Below are 18,010 nucleotides of genomic sequence, written 5' to 3' on the forward strand. Positions count from 1 at the left end.
CAGCAAATACGTCTGGAACAGGTCGGATGCAACGACGAAGACCTCACTGGAAACACAAAACGGGTAAAGAAAAAACGAAATGAACTGGATTGGATATAGACTCTGGAAAAAGCAGCGGCAAACAAACTGTTGGCACACCTACCACTGCAAATGAAAAACTAAATGAGATCGACCAAGTTTTTACCTGCTTCCCAGACAAGCGGAGAAGAAGTACCTTCCTGAGGGCTAGGCTCAACCTCCTCCCCACAAATGAAATAAGAGCTCTCAGAGGTATATCAACAACAAATCAGTGCCGCCTGTGTAAAAACAGCACCGAAGTGGAATCAGTGAAACATCTCCTGATGACATGCCCCGAAACAGCCAGACTAAAGAAAGCATATCTAACTCCATAACTTGAACATTCAGAACTCGGAGAGGACGACGTTTGGTGGGGCCGCCTGCTAAGTGGGAAAAATAAAAAACATGGACAATAGCAGCAGCTAAAATTTTGGAAGCGGCTCTATTAGAATGTCAAAAAACGGCTATTCCAACATTCTGAAAACGAAAGGCTGACAGACTCACAACCAATAAAGATAAGATAAAGAGAAGAAAACAAACAAACAATAATAATAACCAGACTGATAGTCAGAATCAGAAGAAGAATCAGTAGAAGAATCAGTGTTTTGTTTTTGTTAAATCATTACATTTTGATAATACACACACAAAAAAAAAGAAATAAAATAAGTAAAGGGTTTTCAGACTTCAGTTCTAATGCAATTCAAAGTGTGTCATTTATTTTTCAGTGGTTATTTTGTTCTTTAAGTAGCCGGTTTTACTTTGCCAAAATAATTGGTTGTTCATCAATCAGAGCTGCCCCAGTGCTCTTACATGGCCCAGAATTCATAGCGTCCGGAAGTGGCCAGAACTCAGTACAGCCTGCGATAGAAATCTGCACTTCCACAAGAAAACTTGTAAAAGAAAAAAAAAATGAGGTTAAGGCAAAAATATGTAAATTTGAAAAAAAAGGTCTCGTGTCCATGGTGCTTTCGGCTGCTCGGTTTATATACCACCGAGTGGCAGAAACGGGTGCACCGCACCTGGGGCAGCGGCTTCTGCTTTTACAAGTTTGTTCTTAAAAGGATGCAAAGCATATAGGCTCGTCTAGTTAAAGAAAATATGAACTTCTGACAGTGTACAGAGTGCCTTACACACAGGAGGTCCAAATGCACTGCCCATGAGCAAACGGTTTCATTATGCTCAGAGCAGCACCTTGCTCAATTGGTAGATATGCGTTCCTTCAGTTTTTAGTGCATAAAAGAAATGTAAAAAAACAATGTAATGCACAAGTGTAAAAGAACAACCACAAGTGTAATCGCGCGTGTATGCGTTTCCCTCCCTCTGTTCTTAGTAATCGGCAGTGGCGTAGCGGAAGACTCGCAGCCCCCGCGGCGTGAGGGGCCACACTGACATATGTCATGGCGCCCCCCCACCTCAGACTTCAAAAATAAATAGTTTCTTTTTGAAGTCACTCTCATTGCCAGTCGTGCACTGCATCCAACAGTACCAATGCATTTATCATAGGGGCCAGCAGGTTCTCTAGGGGTTTCAGGGTCATTGACGTACTTAAGATAAGTACCTAGGTCTCCAAAAACAATTCCCAACACTGAAAGGAAGGGGTTTTAAATGTGGTCACCAATGTGGTCTCCAAAATTGGGAAAGGATCAGAAAGTGCTTGGCCAACGCACTTGAGAGTCAATGAAGCAGCCCATTAAGGTTCCACTAGTGATTAGCTTTTATTTGTAAAGGGTACGATGATCATACATCGAAAGCTTTCTTTTTTTCCATGGAGCCAATTTTTGGCTGATAAAATTCATCAAAATATATGGGGGGGAGGGGGTAAAGAGATGTAAGGGGTAGGCAGTGTGAGGTAGTTGGAGGTATACTTGGAAGGGTAGGATTGCCGGGGGGACCTCCCCAATTAAAAATAAATCAATACTACTTGTGTTTTTCCGGCCAAAGCTCAGCAGCAATAAACTGCGATAAAACCCTGGCGATGGAATGGCATCGAATCATGTAAATAACGTTGGTGAATTCCCACTTGGAGACCCAACCGCCTGAATATTAACAGCAAAATGAGAGCAGGCCCAACTACAACGTTTTGATAACTTACAAAAGGGTTAATTTCTGTACTGTGTATTTTCATCTCGGCAGTGTTAATCTAGGCCTAACCATACATCTGATCACGAAAGACACAACTAAAGACTCACATGATTTCAATGAAAAGGAGTTAACAATATTGAAGGGGTGCAAGGATTCTAGAAGCATGTGCCATTGTAAAAGGGACACCTTGCACAATATGTCTGACCTTTACTAGGTTTTGTGTTCTTTTTTATTGGCATTTTCAACATATACAGAAACAATAGAACAAACCCCTGTGCCTCCTTCCGTCGCCGCCTTTTGCCCCTCCCCATGACAGACTCTTAGTCCAGTAAACAATACATACATTGTCACTCCAGATGTGATCCAGCTTCTACATTATGTCTAGTATTCTCAAATGTTGGGGGCACCATTGTTGCATATAGTCTCCCCTGAGGTAGTCCAATATCCTTCCCCAGTGCTGGCGGAATTTGTCTCTTTCGCCACCCATTCCATGGCTGCTATCCCCACACCTTATGGAGCCATTCTATGTTCGTGGGAGGCGCCTTTTGTTTCCATTTGCTTGCCAAGACTAACCAGGCCGCTATTAACAGTATCAAACGCTTTGTGCCGAGGTTTCGTAGGAATTTGGAAATCAGGGTCAAAAAAGGTCACACATCCATTAGTTTGGGGAATAGGTTGGTGGACCGCACACCATCTTTGTATCTGACCACTAATGTCCTCCTAGAAGACTTTCAGTATCGGCCAGTCCCACCATACACGCTTCCAGTCGCCTCTCCCCGAGCAACCCTCCAGCATTATTGCATCACGCTTGGGTACATTGAGTGCAATCGTTCTGGAGTGTAGTGCCACTGTACCCTTATCTTATACCCTGCTTCCCTGGTTTGGATGGATCTAGTTAATTTCGGTATTTGTTCCCAAAGATTTTCCCATTGTTTTATAGGTATTTATTCCCCAAGTGTCTTTTGCCATCGCAAGATGTAGGTTCATGTACTGTCTGGGCCCTCTCCCTGTAGGATCACATATAGCTTTGACACTAGCTGTTTATCCCCTGCATGTGTTGTAATAAACTTCTCGAATGGCGTTAGTTCCCTTTGCACTGCCGGTTGTATTCTGGGTTGTTTCAGCCAGTGTCTCGACTGATAGTATTCCAACCTATCTTTTACTGTCAGCCCAAGCTGTTTACACTCCTCAAAGGACCTGACCTCTCCCGCCACCTGGTGAAGCAAAGTTCCTTGGCAGCATTTCTGACTTGTACGTGCTGGTAGTGTACTATTTAGCACAAAGTGCACTACCCTCTTTTCTCGGTTCTGGGGCTCTCGTAGAGTCAAAATGTATTAGAACCTAACCTTTTGGGTTATGTTTGGAGCACGTGTGGGTTGCCCATGCGCAACTGTTTTCAGAGGAGGTTCAGGAGGTGCTCCCATTTCGAATTTTGCCCATCACCATTCCTCTGAACTCATACCTGTGTTTGCATCTAATAAGCCAATATGATTATTTTAACAGTGGTGAGCTGTGCACAAGTCCGACCTTGAGGTCAGGAGTGCGGGCAATAATATTCTGAATGTGCTGAATTTGGCTCCCCAAGCCAACTGGTGCAACACAAGCATACTTATTTGCCTGGGGATTTTTGAAGAAGACACATTTGGTTACAACATTTAGAAGATATTAAAATCCCATTGGCTCATATGTACTGCAGGGCATTTACAAGTGTGATATGCTTTGGAATGTGGCATCAAAGAAACAGAGTTGACAGAGAAAATAATGTGAGTGTAGAGAAACAGCAAAACAAAAGAGGTGATGGCTCGAGGGTTTGGAAAGGGGTGGGACCAGGCCTGATTTGCATGTGGTCTTTCCCCTTCTCTAATGGCTTGACAGGCTGAACGTGAGAGCCTGGAGGGCTGCGCAGAGCTTTCCCAGTGGTTATGATTGATTCAAAACCTTCCAGCCATCACTTTTTGGTTTTTGCTACAGTCACCCAGAGTGGGACAGGTATGCCCAGACTTGGATGCCGAGCCTGCTGAGCCTATAGACCCAATCTACTCCTCACTTATGACCCCCAGTGAGGGCGAAACATATCTGGGGATGCTTGAGGTCTCATGCAGACAGGATGTCACCAAGAGTTTGGGTTGGACCGAGCCAGATTTGCTTATGGTCTTTGCCCTTTTGGAATGGCTTAGCAGGCTGAAAAACAATGGTCTGGTGTGCTGCCCAGAGCTGTGCCTGTGGTTATGATTTGTTCAAAACATTGCAGCCATCAGCTTTTGGTTTTGCTGTAAAGAAACAGCAACAATGATGGATGCAGTAACAAAAGCAGATGAGGTGAGAGAGGTACAGTTGTAGGCTGTATAGGTAATGAGGAAGTGAGGTGTGGCAGCAGGGCAGAAGAATGGAGAGGAAAGAAATGTCAATCTCAAGAGGAAAGTAAAGTGAAGAAATATTAAGTAAAATGGCAAGAGGCCAAGTGGAATCAACAGCCAAGAATAAAGCCAGAGACAGCCACCGTGCAACTGAAAGCGGCATACATGGTGTGTGCACTTTTAGATGCAGGCCACACTTAGTGGGGATAAAGCAAGCACTGCCATCTTTCAGGCACTCCGACGTGGATATTCTAATGTGTGTCTTTCTTCAATTTTAACGCCCAAAACAAAAGTATAATTTTCCAACCTCTCAATTTCTTTGCCCCTGCTTGTATGCTTGTTATCTTTATTGTTTAAGTCCTATTTCTCTGTATATTCTAATTTCGACCACTGAGTCACATTATTCATCCCACCATTCTGACATGAGAGAACATCCTCCGATGATCCTGAGGCGACGTTTATGTCATGCATGATGACTGCTCATGTACCAATAGCCAGAAAATAAAGTTAAGGATAAATGCCACATACGCAAGATTATCATAATTCGGAACTCAAGGGAAACATGGACCTATGAGAATTGGCCCCTGAGCATTGCCCTTTGCCCAAGTCACACCAAACTGCCACGGTAACTAGTTGGGCTCTGTGTTCACAGGGCCTGCAGAGGATGTTTAACTGTCCCGCATAGAGCTGTGCTGGCTCTAGGGGTGTCTGGATTGGATTATTCCAGGTGTGTTTATTTTGGGCCCCCTGTATGCACTGGAGCGGGCATTTTTAAAAATGGAGAAAGTGCACCTTACGTAAAGCGACAATACCACTCCAGCTTTGGCTTCCTTGTACTGGCTCGCAGTCCACTCACTGCACAAGGGACTTTACCCTCTTGAGTAAATGTGCTCCAAAGTACCAAGTGTTGTGGTGGAAATATGTTTTGTTTACCGGGGCCAGATTGACACCACTTTTTTCAGACTTCTGCATGCATACTTCCTAAATTCACTCAAAGGGTTAAGTCGTGTATTGTTCACGGGTCTAGACTTAGTGTTCCGGTGAGAAAAGCCCACACGAAGACCCACCTGCTCTCTTTGATCCTCCTCTACTCATTAGTCCATTAGCAACATAGATAATCTTTAGATATCTTTAGGACTCCTAGACTAAATGCACAGGGAGGTGGTGTGGCCATAGTAGCCAAAACCAACCTGCAACTTCGATCTTGCCCACTTGACTCAATAGAAGGATACAAACTACTCTTTGTTAAAATCCCAACAGACCCTAAAACTACAATCAACATTCTGGTGATCTACAGAGCACGCAACAAAAATAACCACCCTGAATCGGATATCCCACTTCTCCTTACTCCCCAACTCAAACCTAACACCAAATGTATAATCCTTGGTGAGATTAATTTAGGCTTCAACGACAAACAAGATCATAAAGCAAATGCTTTCTATGCCTCATTCACAGATATGAATTTGACACAGCTAGTTAATGCCCCCATTCAGGATAAGGGTAGATTAGTAGACTGTATATTTACATTAAATTCTCAGATTTCAATAGACTATCATACCAGTTGATTGGACGGATCACCATCTTATTAGTTTTACTCTAAGCAGCAAGGAGAAACTCCACCCCACACCTATTATAATGGATACTGTTGAAATAAGAAACATTCTGAATCTAACAGCAGACAAACTCGCCCCTATTCTGAAGGAAGCCCTTTCCATCAACACCCTCTTGAGTGATAACCCCCGCTGTCTTGCAGACATCTATCATAAGTGTCTTAAAACTACCATTGATTCTTTAGCCCCACTCACAACTAAAACACGATACCCAGACAAACGCACACATTTTTGGTTCAATGAAGAACTTGCACTACTCAGGCGTAATAAAAGATCCTGGGAACACATCCATAAAATAAAACTCACCATTGACTCCACCAAAAGATTCTTAGAGGCATACAAAGCAGCCATCATAGCACACAAAGCCAATGCCCTGAACACCAGCATTAGCAATGCTTCCTCAAATTCTAAAGATCTCTTCACAATACTTGAAAAACTGTAAAACCCCATCCCATCCTCCACTCCGGTTAACTCTAGCAAAGCATGTTGTTTCACCATACAGAATGCCCTAGCCTCAAAAATACAAAGGCTTCAGGGAAAATCTCCTCCAAAAGAAAGCTCTTGGCTAACAAGATCATGTCTCCACCAACCATAGACCGAATCAGTGATGACTCAAATACCCAATTCCAATTCACTCCAGTAAGCCAAGACCAAGTGCTAGACACTAGCTCTAAATGTAAACCCTCCAACTGCAAAGGAGACAATTTTCCAGCTCACCTAGTCAAATTGTGTGCCCCTGCGCTTACTCCCACCCTCACCAAACGTGTTTGTGCCTCTTTCAGCACAAACACCATCCCTACCAGTATCAAGGATGCCTGGGTAACCCCTCTTCAAAAAATAAAAAAACTCCCTGGACTCGACAGTCCACGCGAACTACCGCCCCATAACTACAGTCCCCTTCCTGCTGAAAATAATCGATAAAATAGCCTATTCTCAAATACAATCTCACTGTGAACAAAACCATCTCGAATTTCGCTGATGACACCCAGATCCTCAACCCTCTCACTGGCAACTATGATCAGGATACGATCCCGATCAGCAAAATGTATGCAATAATTCAAAACTGGATGGCTATTAACAGCCTTTGCCTCAATGATGAGAAAATGGAGATACTCATCGTGAGCTCCACAGCCAAAAATCAATGCCCTCCACTCTGACTACTCTTCAATCACCATTGATGGAACTCCCATTCCAGTCCTCAAGCAGGTTAAAACTCTAGGTGTTCACTTACATGCAAACTTAACGATGACTAAACATGTGAACGCACTATCACCAGCCACCTCCTACACATCCAAACGGATTGCCTTAAGTCGACAATTCCTCACGCCACACAATTGTACTACCCTAGCCAGGGCTCTCTTATCGAAGCAAGATTACTGCGATGTATGTACTACTGCTAGGCACCTCTAACGCTAATTTGGCCAAATTACAAATTCTGCAAAACAAAGCACTGCGAGCAGCCCTTGGGTTAAAAAAAAAAAATCGGATCACATTTCTACTATCAGAAGGGATGCCCATTGGCTACCAATTAAAGCCAGAATCATATTCAAAACACTTTGTGTCACCCATAAATGTCTCGCCAAGAAGGCACCCATATATATTAATAACACGGTTGCCCTGAATAAGACCACTAGAGCACTAAGATCGAATAATAATTTGTTTGTCCCAAACTACAAATGTTCCAGAGTCGGGGGAAGCAGTTTCTCAGTAATGACACCAAAACTCTGGGACACACTCATTACACACTAAAAGTATGGCTTCACACCAGTGTTCCAAGAAGTCAATGAAAACCTGCTTATTTAACAAATTCTAGACCGCTGCTCCCCCACCCCCCCCCTCTATATCAACCACAGAACGTCTCAGGTAACTTCCTCCTCCCACCCCCTCTGCTGTAAAATCTATCGTTAGCCAACTTTTGTAGTTATGTTCTACATCTGTTTTGCCCATTTGTATCATGTCATTTTTTGAAATGTAGTGCGAATTCTGTTTCCACATGTAAATGTAGTATGAATCTTCCTGTCTTCATATAATTTAAGATGTCTGTAACTACGCCGTGACACCCCCGGGTGTGGGCGTATAATAATTGCAATAAATAAATAGCTTCAGAATAACGAACTCCCTAACTCCCACCGATTCCTGGACGATCACCTCACTTTAAAGAAGGCTCCCAAGACGCTCCTACTCGCCAAGTCATTGCATTAAGTGCCTACACCATCTAGCGCTGCTTTTTAGCGGTGGGGAGCTGTCGGCACCTGTAAGCACTTTGTCAATGTCATGCATATAACATTATAGGCCGCTCGAGCACTTGGATTGGTGCACGGGTATTTTATGCCAAGCTTTAAACTATGAAAAAATGGGAGAACATAGGTTTTTGCTGCCATATTGAGCAGTAAGACACGTGACACACGGTGGTCAAATAGAAAGCCCCCATTTCTAGTTAGCCAGGCCTGCGGGCAGCCAGACCCCCTCCAATAAGACACATTCTTGAACCTGGCGGTGCTCTGCTTCAGCCCAAGTCCAGAACTAAACTGGTGTCTTTAAAGCTTGAGGAAGGGGATTGAAGCAGTACCAGCAATTACTAGGAATTAGGATTGTATTATAGAGCAAATACTCGTATGGAGCAAATACTTGTGTGGAGTAAATACTCGTGTGGAACAAATACTCGTGTGGAGTAAATACTCGTATGAACTACAACATGAAAAACCAGCCATGCATTGTCTGAAAACAAAACGCGGGAGTTACTCTGCACGTAGGAACTTTAGTAACTCCAAACGTTACTGGCATTATTTATATTCCCAGAAGGCTGTAGCAATGTATGTTGATGATCATAAGTCAGAGTGGTTACTTGGTTTTCCTTACCATGGATCATGGGTGAGGCGAGCATCATGAAGAGCAGCAGCTGAGGTGACCACATGGCTGTGAAGTGACACCACACCTGGAGGGGGCGCTAGACTGGATTCTTCAAATGGAAAGGCGCGAGGTTCCCCTCTGCTGCTTGCTCTGGCTTCTCGTCGGCAGCTCGTGCGTTCACATCCCAAGACATAAAGTGAGATATATGTACAACTGTCAAAGGATCAAAGGCGCACCACCTGGGAAAGGAAGAGAAAAAAAAAAGGTAATGTAATCCAATTTGAAGAGACGAAAATATACATTTGAAAATGTGTTCCGGCTAATGCACATTTATTAAAGAAAGTGTCGATTGCATTTCTGTGGAACGATCAATCAGATTGGAGTGCGGTGGCGATAGGCAGTGCAGCCCAGGTTTCCTGTCGATGCGTGGACATTAGCCAAAGAGGGAAAGGGGTTTGCAAAATGATGTGCAAGGTACATCCCAGAAGGAACACACATTTCACCCGTCACATGAAATCTAGCCATGAAAGAGAGAGAGAAAGAGAGAAAGAGAGAAAGAGAGAGATAGAGAGAGAGAGAGAGAAAGAGAAAGAGAAAGAGAGAGAGAGAGAAAGAGAAAGAGAGAAAGAGAGAAAGAGAGAGAGAGAGAGAGAGAGAGAGAGAGAGAGAGAGAGAGAGAGAGAGAAAGGGAGAAAGAGAGAGAGAGAGAGAGAGAGAGAGAGAGAGAGAGAGAGAGAGAGAGAGAGAAAGGGAGAAAGGGAGAAAGGGAGAATTTTCCTGGATGACTCGGTTTCACTAAATTCCAACTCTCCTTTATTTCAATGATTCAAGGTCAGCAGGATCAGCCAAAATGTGTAGTGATCCACTTGAATAAGTTGGCTTAGGAGCTAGATCAACAGATTGTCCCTGAAAGGTGCCCAAATTCTCATGAGAGCCTCGCCAGACTATACATACTATTTCTAGTACAAGCTGAATCTATCCGGATTATAATTCAAGTGTATTTCAAACATGTATGAGCCTTGTGCTAGGAATAGCAAACATTGTATTTCTCATGTGACACCCACCCATGGTCATCATTAAAAGAAAATATATTGAGGTGGAGCTCGTGCTATGAATACTATGTTTTACTATTACTTCCATGAAGCAATCCCACACCAATTTATTTTCTCGCTATTTCTAGCGCAGCAACCATGGATATTTGAGAAAATATCGTACAAGCAATACTCCATCTTAATATTTCTAAACCCTTTAGCTGTGTATGATAGTCAACCAAAATAAACATCAGTTGAGGGTCCACACAACTGCACTGGAATCAATGGCCCTTCCCTAAACTGGATAGACTCCTTCCTTAGCAATCTCCCAACCCAAATAAATGTCTACCTTATACATGGTTATCATGTAAGCTTCTCTTTGGGCTCTCCCCAGACTCTGTCTTCCTTTTCTCCCTGGCTATTCACTCTATCTATATACCCAAGAGCTAATATTAAAAAAATGACATTATTTTACAAAGGTAATCAATTGACACAACTCAATATATCAAAGAACCCAGAGTGGTACAACATCATTCATGACCAACCTAGAGAGTCCAGTCCTGGATGTCTAGCAACACGGTTTAGCTTGAGTGGGACAAGACTGAAATACTGCATTTGGGGATAGCAACTCCTAACTTACACCCATTCAAAGGGTCTGATACTGCTGGCAATTAATTGGCAAAGCTAAGAACCTACATCATGACATTTCACACAGCACCCACTCACAACAAACCCTTTAAATCAAACTTAAACCATAAATTATAATTAGTAAACACATTTTCTTTTCCAATTCCAGTCACTCTAACATGATCTATCTGGGATCCCTAAATCCCTAATCAAACAACTTCAACCGATTCAACACAAAGCCACACACCTGATGTTATGCCGCAAACTACAGGAATGACTAATGGATCCCAGAAGGGTGCACCATCCAAAGACAAACGACAAGGACTACGTGTACCACAGGGAACCTGTGTCCAACCCAGTCCAGACCAGAAGGAAAAAAGAGGTTTCTATAATGAGGCTAGACTACCCTCCTCCATTCAGGAGCTGGGTGGGAGACCAAACATCTTTCAAATAGCACCCATGCATGCTACAGGGGAACTGTGGAGCAGAGGTGCTGGAGTTGGTACCAGCAGGGAGATGCTAGGGGAGAAACGAAAGAGGACCCAAAAGTGGGGCCCTCCCGTCCCGTGCACACTAATTACTGATGCCACAAAGGGCATTCAAACATATAAACATAACAGTAGTTTGTCAATTGAAAGCATAACAGTTTATTTGGCAAAAAGACAACATTTGCCTAGAGGCACATTCAGTTGCAAGGAATAATTGGTAACATTTAGCATATTAAAAACTGCGAAGAAGCAATAGATGATGCAGAAGGAATGCTGTCCAATTATAGGGTGGCCGACGCGTTTCGAGGAGTCCCTCTTCTTCAAAAGGGCCTAATTGGACTATTTTCAACAATTCAAGGAAACAGAAGAAAAAATTAATTTCAATGCCAGTAGAATACTAACAAACAAAACATATCGCAAGATGCTGGGGCGATTGTGAAGAGCAGAAAAATAGAAAAATAAAGTCCCGGTGTAGTAAAAAAAGTTAACTAATATATTCAAGATATCCACCTTGTGCTTATAAACGAACCCATTCCAAAAGAGGTGAGTTGAGTAAGGTCCACTTGAGGGGAGGGGGATATAATACGACGTAAACAATTGTTGGACACGGAAGAATAGTGCATAGGGAGCGAATTTAAGAATGGCAAAAAGCAGCCTATGTGTGGATGTAGTAAATCAAATGAATTCTATGTGCTCAATAAGATTAAAGATTCTAAATTCAAGCTGGGCACGGATAAATATATACACTCACTCAGGTTGCATGGCGAATATCCTAGGTAACTGAGGCATCCGCGTGGACAACGAATATCGGGAGGTAGCAAAGATCAGATGCAGGGTGTCTGTTGGAAACCACGTACTGCTAGCACCTAAATAGAGACACATATATGTCTAATATTATAGTCAGCAATGTGCCATGGGTCTACCACTCAGGCAGAGAGTCGCGGATTGCTGTCGCTTACCTGTTCAGTTCAAGGAACAAGGTGTATGCAAACTGGATCCGGCAGACAGTGACTCAGCGCGGTCGTTACCTTGGAAATGTACTGCGCTGGAGTCAAGCCGCCAAGAAGGAAAACGAATCGGGGTATCGACATAGAAAAGGGCACAGAAGCCGATCAGTAAGGAAATGGGCGGCCATCTTGAAAAGGTGAAGAATATAGACACACGCATAAGAACTAGACAGATATAGGAAAATATAAAGAAATATAGAGTGAATAGTATCCATGGTGAACCATAGAAATTCTGATGTTCACCACCGCATCGCATCATATTGCTTTAGTCCTAATGAAACAGAAATTTGTAAAGACAACAACATTCATTGTAATCATGATAGCAAGTGCAAATAGCACATGTGGTTACTCTTAGTGATACAGAGCAAATCATACAGGGCCCAGAGGCTTCTCATTATACAGTCAATCAGGTTTGGTCAATAACAAGGAGATTGAAAACAGAAATAAACAGATTGCAGTGTACCATGTGACTAATACATGGTACGAGCCGATAGATGGTGACCTCAGTTGGTCATTCATGAGCAGATACAAACAGTTAAGAAGATATATACAGGTCATATATACAGATCATACAGAGGAAATCACACCTCCCATGAATGCCTAGCAGGGTCACCATGGTTAGAGGAAGAAACATGGTGAAAGACATAGTTGAAAACAAGGGATGGGTTACAATCTCTTACAAACAGTGGTTGACGGTGTGACCTGTGATTATGGTTTAACAGTTATCTATAAAAAGCAGCTCAGAGAGAATTCCTCGTTCAAACCCTTAGGTTGAAGAGTATCTAGTGTGTGAATCCAGTATTTCTCTCGCTGTGACAGTAGGGATTGATAATTACCACCCCTGTGTGGTCGTTTGACAATTTCTACAACTTGAAATTTCATTTGTGCAATCGTATGCTGGTGTTCGATAAAATGCCTTGCCACTAGGGATCTGAGGTTCTTACACCTGATGGTAGATTTGTGTTCAGACCATCTTTCTTTAACGGGTCTTGTTGTTTGACCTATGTATAATTTACCGCAGGGACATTTTAGTGCGTAAATGACTCCTGCGGAAAGACAGGTAGCGAAGTCTCAGATTTTCAGTTTCTTCCCAGTTTGTGGGTGAGATATTGTTTCCCCTTTTATGACATTGTTGCAGTTCGTACAATTCAGGCAGGGAAAGGTGCCCTTCCTTCTAGTGCTCAATACAAGTTGTTTGTCCTTAGTAGGTCTTTCCTCTCTCACTAATTTGTCTTTGAGATTGTGCCCACGTTTAAAGGCCATCATCGGTGCTTTGGGAAGTAATTTGAAAAGAGCAGGGTCGTTGTGTAGAATGGTCCAGTTTTTACACAGAGTTTTACTGATTTGGAAACTCTGGCGTGAGTACTTAGAGATATAAAGTAGTGGTGTGGACTTATCCTTGCCTTTCGGAATGCGGAGTTGTTCCTTCGTGAAGGTAGCTGATCTATTACGGGCTTCTCCTGTGACTGTATCTGGATAACCCTGGATTCAAATCGTTCAACCAAGAGTGAACATTCAGAGTCGAGGCCTGCTGGGTCTGAGATGATCCTCTTTAATCTTAACATTTGGCTAAATGGGAGGCTTTTTAGCATAGGTTTCGGATGGAAACTGCTAAAATGTAGAAGATTGTTCACGTCTGTTGGTTTATGATACACCGTGGTTTCGATGTGGCCCTCCTTAATCTGCAAGCTCACATCTAAAAAATGTAATGAAGGTTCTCCTACTTCCATTGTGAATTTGATTGTATTATTCACTGAATTCAGATGTTCCAAAAAGAGATCCAATTCATCTCGTGTTCCGCACCAGATACCGAAGATATCATCTATGTATCGTTTCCAGATCAAGATCTTAAATGACCATAGTGGATGATCCAATACATTTTCTTTTTCAAATTTATACATGTATGTGTTTGCATACACCGGAGCCATGGCCGACCCCATTGAGGTTCCTGAAGATTGTACATAGTATTGCTCCTGAAAACGAAAGTAACTGTTGTAGAGTATTATTTCTAATAGTCCCACAACAAGCTCATTGTTCCCTCTTATACGTGTATGATTCAACAAGAGCCAAAGTACAGCATTTATCTCATTGGTGTGGGGAATAGAGGTATAGAGGCTACATACATCCATGCTGAAAAGTATGCAGCTGGTGTCTAGGGCTATAATTTCCTGTAAGCAGCTGAGAAAGTCTGTAGTGTCCTTCAGGTAAGTTGGTATTTCCTGGATTAGGGGTTGAAGTAAGCGGTCCACATAGATGGCCAATGGGTCAAACACGCTATCTGTACCTGCGACTATTGGTCTTAATGGGGGATTTACATTGTCTTTATGGACCTTGGGTAGGCCATAGAACACAGGCGTGATTGGGTATTTGTTTATAAGGAACTGACTTGTTTTTGCATCGATCCAATTGTTTTCCAAAGCGTTATCAATGGCTCTCTCAATAATGGCTTTGATTCTATGTAATGGGTCATTGTCAAGTTTTGTGTAGGTGACAGTGTCGTTAAGTAGTTCCAGACATCTCCGTGTGTAGTAGGATGAATCCATGATAATAGCCCCACCCTTATCTGCAGGTTTAATAGTAAGGTCTTTGTCTTTGGCCAGTTGTTCCACATGTTCTAGTTGGCTATTCTTGATGTTCACTGGTTTAGTACTATGGTAGTTGATTCTTTTAAGGTCATTAATGACACTCTTCTCGAAGAGGTCCAAAATCGAGTTTTGAATCTGTGGATCAAAAGTACTTTTGGGGCGAATCTGTAAATTGTCATCATCTGGAGACTGTGATTCTTGGTCCGAATCAGATTCAAAAAACATCTTCAATCTCAGTTTCCTCAATAATCTGTGGAAACAGATCTTTTCTTCAAACAGTGATGTGTTGCTGGTTGGTACAGACGAGAGACCGCGGTTTAAGATTTCGAGTTGGCCACTGGTGAGATTTTTACTTGATATATTGATGACTAGATTTTCACTTATTTGTTTCTTCCTTTTTGTGTTTTCCTTGCCTCGTCGTGTTTTTCTCTTTCTTTTGGTCTGTCCCTCAGGCCTAAAAAAGCACCTGTTGTACTCGCAGTTGTCCCAGATTGTGATGGTGTTGGGTGGGGAATCAGAGTCCCAGGTGTTGTTCCTTGATGTGGTGTCTGTTCTTGTGTCTGATCTCTCGGTATGAGCTCACCTACACTGCTGTTACTACTGTCACTACCTGAGTTAGAATTGTTGGGGTTGTTGGTTCTACTTCTACTCACGTTTCTATGGTGGTAAAACTCCTGCCAAGTATATACGATACCGTTCAAATAATCAAACGTATCGCGTTTAAATTTACGAAGTTTCCTCTGTTCTATGTCTGCTTTGTAGTTGCTCAATTTGGAATTAATATCTTCCAAAAGTTGTGTAAGATCCTCGGCTGGCTTGAATTCTGAGAGCTGTGTTGTAAGTGCTTCGATGTCCTTGTCGATAGATGTCAATGACTTGGAAAGTTCCTCAATCGTGAGTAAAATCAAGTCTAGTGAGCACTTATTCAGAATTTGGTCCCATTTGGCAATAAATGCTGTGCTCTTGCTGCAGAGAGTAGGTCTCAGATAGACCCTGAGGCCTCTAGGTATTCTCTGTGATTTGGAATATTCCACTAAGGTACTAGCGTGTAATTTTTGCGATATCTCGCGTCTAATGAGTTTTTCTAATTGGAAAATTAGTTTGTCAGGGCTGACTTTACTCTGTAACGATTGATCTGTGTCCTTAATGAGTGCTAATATGCGTTTAGCTTCTTCCACATCAAATGCAAGTGTGGTTGCGTGTTTATCTGTAATCTCATTAATGCGAGAAAATAACATAGTTACAATGAAAATAACTTATGTAAGGGTGCTGACCACTTGGTACGTGCCACACTGGAAGCCCAGTCCATATGGAGAACAAAGAATTGTGAACAGTGGTGCATACCTAGTAATATATAAGTAAAAATATCAAATAATAAATCTCAATCCAGCAAAGCTGGTTCAGGAATTTTCAGGTGCGGGGGAGGAAAAAAGGCCTTGGCACAAAGCCTAAATCAATAAAGAGAAACGAAAGCGGACCCAAAAGATGCTAGGGGAGACCAGAGAACACTGCCCCCACAACGGTTGAGGACAATGCAGGAGGGCAAATTGTGCCAGTGGCCGCATGGCAGACTAGAAGGAAGTGGGGCTTAAAATGGAATGCCCTATGAATACCTCTAGGTGGAATTCCAGCCCACAAGGAAAGGAGATGGGAGAAGCTGGGAATAGACAACTAGAGATTGGCCCAGAGAAATAGGTGACAAGAATGCCCTCTGGAGGCTTAAGGACATTTCTAGACAGTAAATGGAGGGCTATATAAACCAAGGAGAGTCCGTCTGTAGTGAAAGGTGTTTGGGTGAAGTTAGAGCAGGTGGGGGAGGACCAAGAGAGCTGCGAGGAGTGTGCAGCAGGTGGAGGAGGACTTTTAGGAGAGTGTGAAGGTAAGGTATTTGGATTGAGAAAGTGATACCAATTATGTTGTATGTATGAATGAGTGCAAATGATAAAAGGCAATAACACTAGAAGGGGTAAAAAGGCTAGAGAATTGAAATAGGGAGGAATGTCAGGCAACAGTGGGCTATGAACTGATAGATTATCACAAGAAGAAGGGGACAACACGACAATCACAGTTTTTGTCACCTAGAAGTCCCTGGGGGAGATTGAACGATAAGGCTACAGACTTTAGTCCTCTCAAGATGGATGTGGCTCAACCTAGACAATAAAGGTCCCTTAGCCATAGTGAAGACATCTTGTATAAATGAATTTGGGAGTAGGGACGTGGAAGCCCAGTAAGGGGAAAAGGACAAACATAAAACGGCCAACCCTAGACTCAGAGCCCCAATTGCCATTTTGTCTGTTTTAAAATGAAAATTGAAAATGTATTAACATTGTCACATGAGTTTTTGTAAAGGCTGTCACATTGCGCAGGACAGCTATACAGCAGGAACTGTACAACCACGTGTGGCGGCATGCAGACATCAATAGTCCCATTCCTTCATCCACATGCAGGTTACATTTTTGGTGTAAGCCTGATACTTTATTTGATGGGAGGGCTGAGATGAGCAGCGCTTGTATATACAGTTGGGCCAACCTCAAAGAGCAAATGACTAAGGTTCTGCAATCTGTCCTCAAATTCTGGGCCATGTTCCAATCGCACTGGGCCTCCACACCTTTCCAAGGCAATCTCACGTGTCTTGCCACCAAGTAGAACACTGGTGAAAAGTTTAATGCTGAAGGAAGATTCTCACTGTGCCACATCCTCCACCCAACTGTGCATGTGTATTTGTGCAGATGTCCACGGTTTTTGCAGAGAACAGCAACTACCTTGCTAAAATGCAGGTCACTCAGTGATAGTTTGAGACTTTGCAGAAGACTCTGAATAAGAAGAAACAAAGGATCTAGCCCATGCTTCAATTAAATTAAGCTTCTGCTTAAGAGTGACAGCCTCTGTACGCACAAGCGTGCTTCACAATCTGTCATTACCTTCACGTTATCTTCATTTGTGGTTGAAAAATATTATTGAACTAAAAACTCCAAGTCCTAAAGACAAACTTATTCATTAAAGTGGATACATTTGATTTCATTCAATATTTTGTTCAAATTCAAGCATCTAAAACAGGGAAATAAAAAATACCCTAGATCAGGGATAAAAATGTCAAGTTGTATGTTACTATCTCGAGACAAATATTCACTTGCCCACACACCATGTCTCACTAATCAGGAGTCAATATCACTTGCCAATGGCTACTGCAAATTGTGAGGCACGTTTTGCTTCCAAACCTCATGTTAGATTACATTTCAGAAGAAATACTACGCAAAGCAGATTGTTTTTGCAAGGGCAGGCTTAAATTCCACTTTTTGAGAAAGTGTTGGTGTGT

At 42.6% G+C, this 18,010-nt stretch overlaps 1 protein-coding gene across 11 annotated transcripts in view; it reads right to left on the reverse strand.

Moving 5' to 3' along the window:
- Window positions 1-18,010, reverse strand: part of ADGRL3 (adhesion G protein-coupled receptor L3) — a 1,472,013-nt gene that overhangs the window by 988,808 nt on the left and 465,195 nt on the right. For all 11 annotated transcript variants that reach the window (XM_069626103.1, XM_069626104.1, XM_069626102.1 and 8 more), the window contains exon 3: window positions 8,966-9,195. In XM_069626103.1, coding sequence (XP_069482204.1) covers window positions 8,966-9,020 — 55 coding nt within the window. In that variant the 5' untranslated portion in view covers window positions 9,021-9,195. The remainder of the gene's footprint in view (window positions 1-8,965; window positions 9,196-18,010) is intronic.

Source organism: Ambystoma mexicanum, chromosome 6p, assembly GCF_040938575.1.
Source record: "Ambystoma mexicanum isolate Mex_15411 chromosome 6p, UKY_AmexF1_1, whole genome shotgun sequence".
Lineage (NCBI taxonomy): Eukaryota > Metazoa > Chordata > Amphibia > Caudata > Ambystomatidae > Ambystoma > Ambystoma mexicanum.